Below are 3555 nucleotides of genomic sequence, written 5' to 3'. Positions count from 1 at the left end.
AGGGGAGGCGGCATCCGCTCACTGCAGAGCCTTTCATTGATAAAGTAGCGCTGGTGTGAGCCAGAGGACCGCAGCTGGACATCATGCTCTCACACACACACTTCCTGGGTGTTTGTTTACAGGCTGACACCACAGCAACAACAGTGCATTCACTCACGGCGCACTCCAAACAACCGCACTATTGAGGACACACACACGCACACACACCAATCACCAATCACAGTGACATGCTCTTACTGACCTGGACAACAACATCATTGCAGACTCTTCCTCCTCACCTCTTTTTTGGGAATGTGGGCATAGTTCAGTGAAAACAGGGAGGGGGACACCTGTAACGGAGGAGCGGGAGTTGGTGCATCTGATCTGGGATCAGCTTTTGGAGGAGTCCTTGGATAAAAACAGGCTGCAGTGGGATCAGCGGGACCAGCCATCGCACCAGAATAAAGGTACGCAAGGGGGCCAGCATGTGTGCATGCAGAGCATTTGTTTATACACGTACCAATGCATGGCTAAACTTCACACACGCCTCTCAAAGAGAGCTGATGTCTGAGTGCTGTGAGACTCCTGAGCTGTAAACAGAGCTGTTTCCTCCTCACAGCAACAGCAACAGGACCTGGTACCTTCCTCCTCTCTGTCTCCATCTTTTTATGTACATCTTTCTCTCCTACTTCTACCCGATCTTTATCCCTACCCCGACACCTAGTTGTTCCAGTAGTCTCATCCTCATTGCAGCGCCCTGCCTCTCTCCCTCATATTTTGGTCTATCTGCCTCCTCCACCTCCTCTCGCTTTCATTCTCTTCCTCGCATCCTCTTTTTGCCACACAGAAGCATCTCTCTCATTCGCCGTCCCGCACTTTTCTCTGTAACAGCTACAACCTTCTCTTCACGCCTGAGACAGCCTACCCTCTCTGTCTTTTTACTCCCTGCCAGCCAGTCCGTCATCCTGGGATCTACAGAGGCAAGCGGAGTGCCGGTGTCGGCCATGAAGCTGGTGAATGGGGGAGTAGGAGGAGGAGGAGGTGGTGGAGGAGGTGGGGGAGGCGGAGGAGGAGGTGGAGGAGTGGGAGGAGGGGGAGAGAAGACTGCCTTTTCCTTTAAGAAGTGCTCTGCTTTCCAGTTTGTCAAGAGGAAGGTGAGTTGGGATGACACACACACAGACTCATATTTTGGGATGGATTCATCTGTGAGTGTGTGCCAACGCATGCCCCTTTCAGACACAGAATGAGAGGTATATTGGCTGAGAGAGGAGGTGTTACAGCCGGAGTGTTCCCTCTGTCTTTCTACACGCGTGCGCGCGCGCGTGTGTGTGTGTGTTTGTGCACGCCAGAGATGATGTCATTGTGGAAGCTAAGCTGCGCTAATCAGGCGCAAGATTCGGCTCCCTGTGTGTGTGTGTCTGTGTTTACTGTGTGTGTGAGTCTGTTTCTCTGTGCTTGTGTCTGCTCCAAAACACTGTTGCATTACAGAACCTACAAGTGTCTGTTGTGTAGAAATGATGACATCATCGAACTGGCGAGGTCCTATACTGAATCCGCTACTTTAGGATCTACTCAGTACATCCTGCATGATGCTGCAGTGCTGTCACAAGGCTCATTTCCCATGTAATGTTAATAGTTTGCATTGATGGTTTCCTTCGGTTGGTGTGTTCGGGGGGTGCTGACTTTTCCTAAACAAAAGTACAATTCAGGGATTTAATGGATGACAAAACTCTACTCGCACGGCATTAAGTGCCACTTTTCAATGAGGTATACTTTACAAAGATTTATAAGTTTTAGTGGTAAATAAATAATTTATTATCTAATATAATTTGGTTACTAAAAACTAACTTTTAAATCCTTAAATATCCCACCAAAGCACAGTTGAGTAGTACAGCTGCAGATATATCATATATATATATAGAAATTTATTAACCTTAACAACAGCAAACTTTTTTGTCCCCACTCCCACACCCAATTAAAATGACCACTATGATTACTTTTAATATTAGAATGAGCATTATACTACTATTTATATATCTTAGACTATTTAATTGAAGAGTTATGACCAAATTATTAAACTGCAGACTTCGTGGACTGTTATAGTGGCATAACACTTTGTTAATGATCAAATAACATTTCTAACTGCATGCCTGAAGGCTTACTTTTAAGCGAGAAACTCATTAACCCTTATTAATGACTTACTCACTTTCTAACAAGCCATCGAGGCTGCACTTATAAATGTTAGTTAGTCCCTGATGAAGGGTAATGGGTTCCTTCGTTTTAAATGAAACATCAAGAGGAATAGAAGAGCGAGCAAAAAAAAAAAAAAAAAAAGGTAAGGATTGCTGGAGAATGATATACACCAGCCGTATGGATGTTTCACAGTCAGGCACCTGCAATTTGTTCTTAATAATCACTTATTACTGTGCTACAAAGCAACAGATGATTCATTAACATTAACATAAGCCGTTAGATACAAATTGCAAAGCCCTCTCGGAAGTAGGTCATACTACAAAGTAATACATCGACATATGTTGTTGAGGAGTTTGGGTTTTTAGTGTTTTCATGCGCAGTAGCTTAAAATACTGTGCATGCATGCATTAGAAAAAAAACAAAAAACATCAAGAGCTGTAACAATCAACCAGTTAATCGACAGACAGAAAATTAATCCGCAAATATTAATGTTAATGACATGCTGACAATCATTGTGCCTAGTAGATACAAGTAAGTAGATACAAAAAACATTGAGTCTAATAATTCACAGAGTAACTAAAGAGTTTCAAAAGAGAGTGTTTGTTGGACTTGCGGTCTCCAGTATACACTGTAATTTCAATAAACCTCCATTAGGGTTTGTTACAGTCAATCAAAACATGCAAAGCTTGACAAACAGTTCAACTTCTGCTTCCTTAAATCTGAATAATTTGCCGGCGATTTACAATTTGATCAAAAGAAAACACAAAGCACTATGACTGCAGGGTACTGAAGGAAACAACTAACATTACTTCCAGCTTGTGGAGGCGAAGTGGACTGATGCATTCACTCGCTAATCACCGTGTTGCTCAGAGGATATCACAGAATAACATTTTTTCCATCACCCAATCAGTGTAATAAAATAAATCAGATAATAAATGAAGGGTTTACTGCACAGGTTCAGGTTAACACATTTTCAGCCTTAGGGAGAGAATGAATTCCAGGATAAGAACAAATTGGCAACGATCAAATATCGTCTGGAATATCTACTAGATAAATATGTCTTCGCTTTAGGTTGCTGGGTAGATTTACTAACTTTTCTAGCCTGGATGTGTCATCACTGTGTGTTGTTGCCCGCAGTATGGTTGTCTAAAGTCTGTGTTATTGTGAGTGTTGGTCTCAGCTGGTGTACAGTATGGTGTGGGTCACTGATGATTCGCCTGGTGAATATGGGCAGATTGTGTTTGTGTTAACACCCACACACAAACACACATGCACTCCCATAGGCACATTCTGCTGCCAGAACTCTCCCATGAGATTTTAATACTAATCAGTAAGAGCCTGAAGATAGATCTATCTATCTATCTATCTATCTATCTATCTATC

At 42.9% G+C, this 3555-nt stretch overlaps 1 protein-coding gene across 1 annotated transcript in view; it reads left to right on the top strand.

Annotated features, from left to right (window-relative positions):
* The first annotated feature begins 983 nt into the window (after positions 1-983).
* sgk1 (serum/glucocorticoid regulated kinase 1) overlaps positions 984-3555 on the top strand; it is a 34730-nt gene continuing 32158 nt past the window's right edge. Inside the window, exon 1 of the mRNA XM_040125587.1 lies at positions 984-1133. Within this exon, the coding sequence (XP_039981521.1) occupies positions 984-1133 (150 nt within the window). The remainder of the gene's footprint in view (positions 1134-3555) is intronic.

Source organism: Xiphias gladius, chromosome 4 (assembly GCF_016859285.1).
Source record: "Xiphias gladius isolate SHS-SW01 ecotype Sanya breed wild chromosome 4, ASM1685928v1, whole genome shotgun sequence".
In the NCBI taxonomy this organism is placed as follows: Eukaryota; Metazoa; Chordata; class Actinopteri; order Istiophoriformes; family Xiphiidae; genus Xiphias; species Xiphias gladius.
The sequence above is the reverse complement of the archived record's forward strand: the minus strand, read 5'-3'. Positions and strand labels throughout refer to the sequence as shown.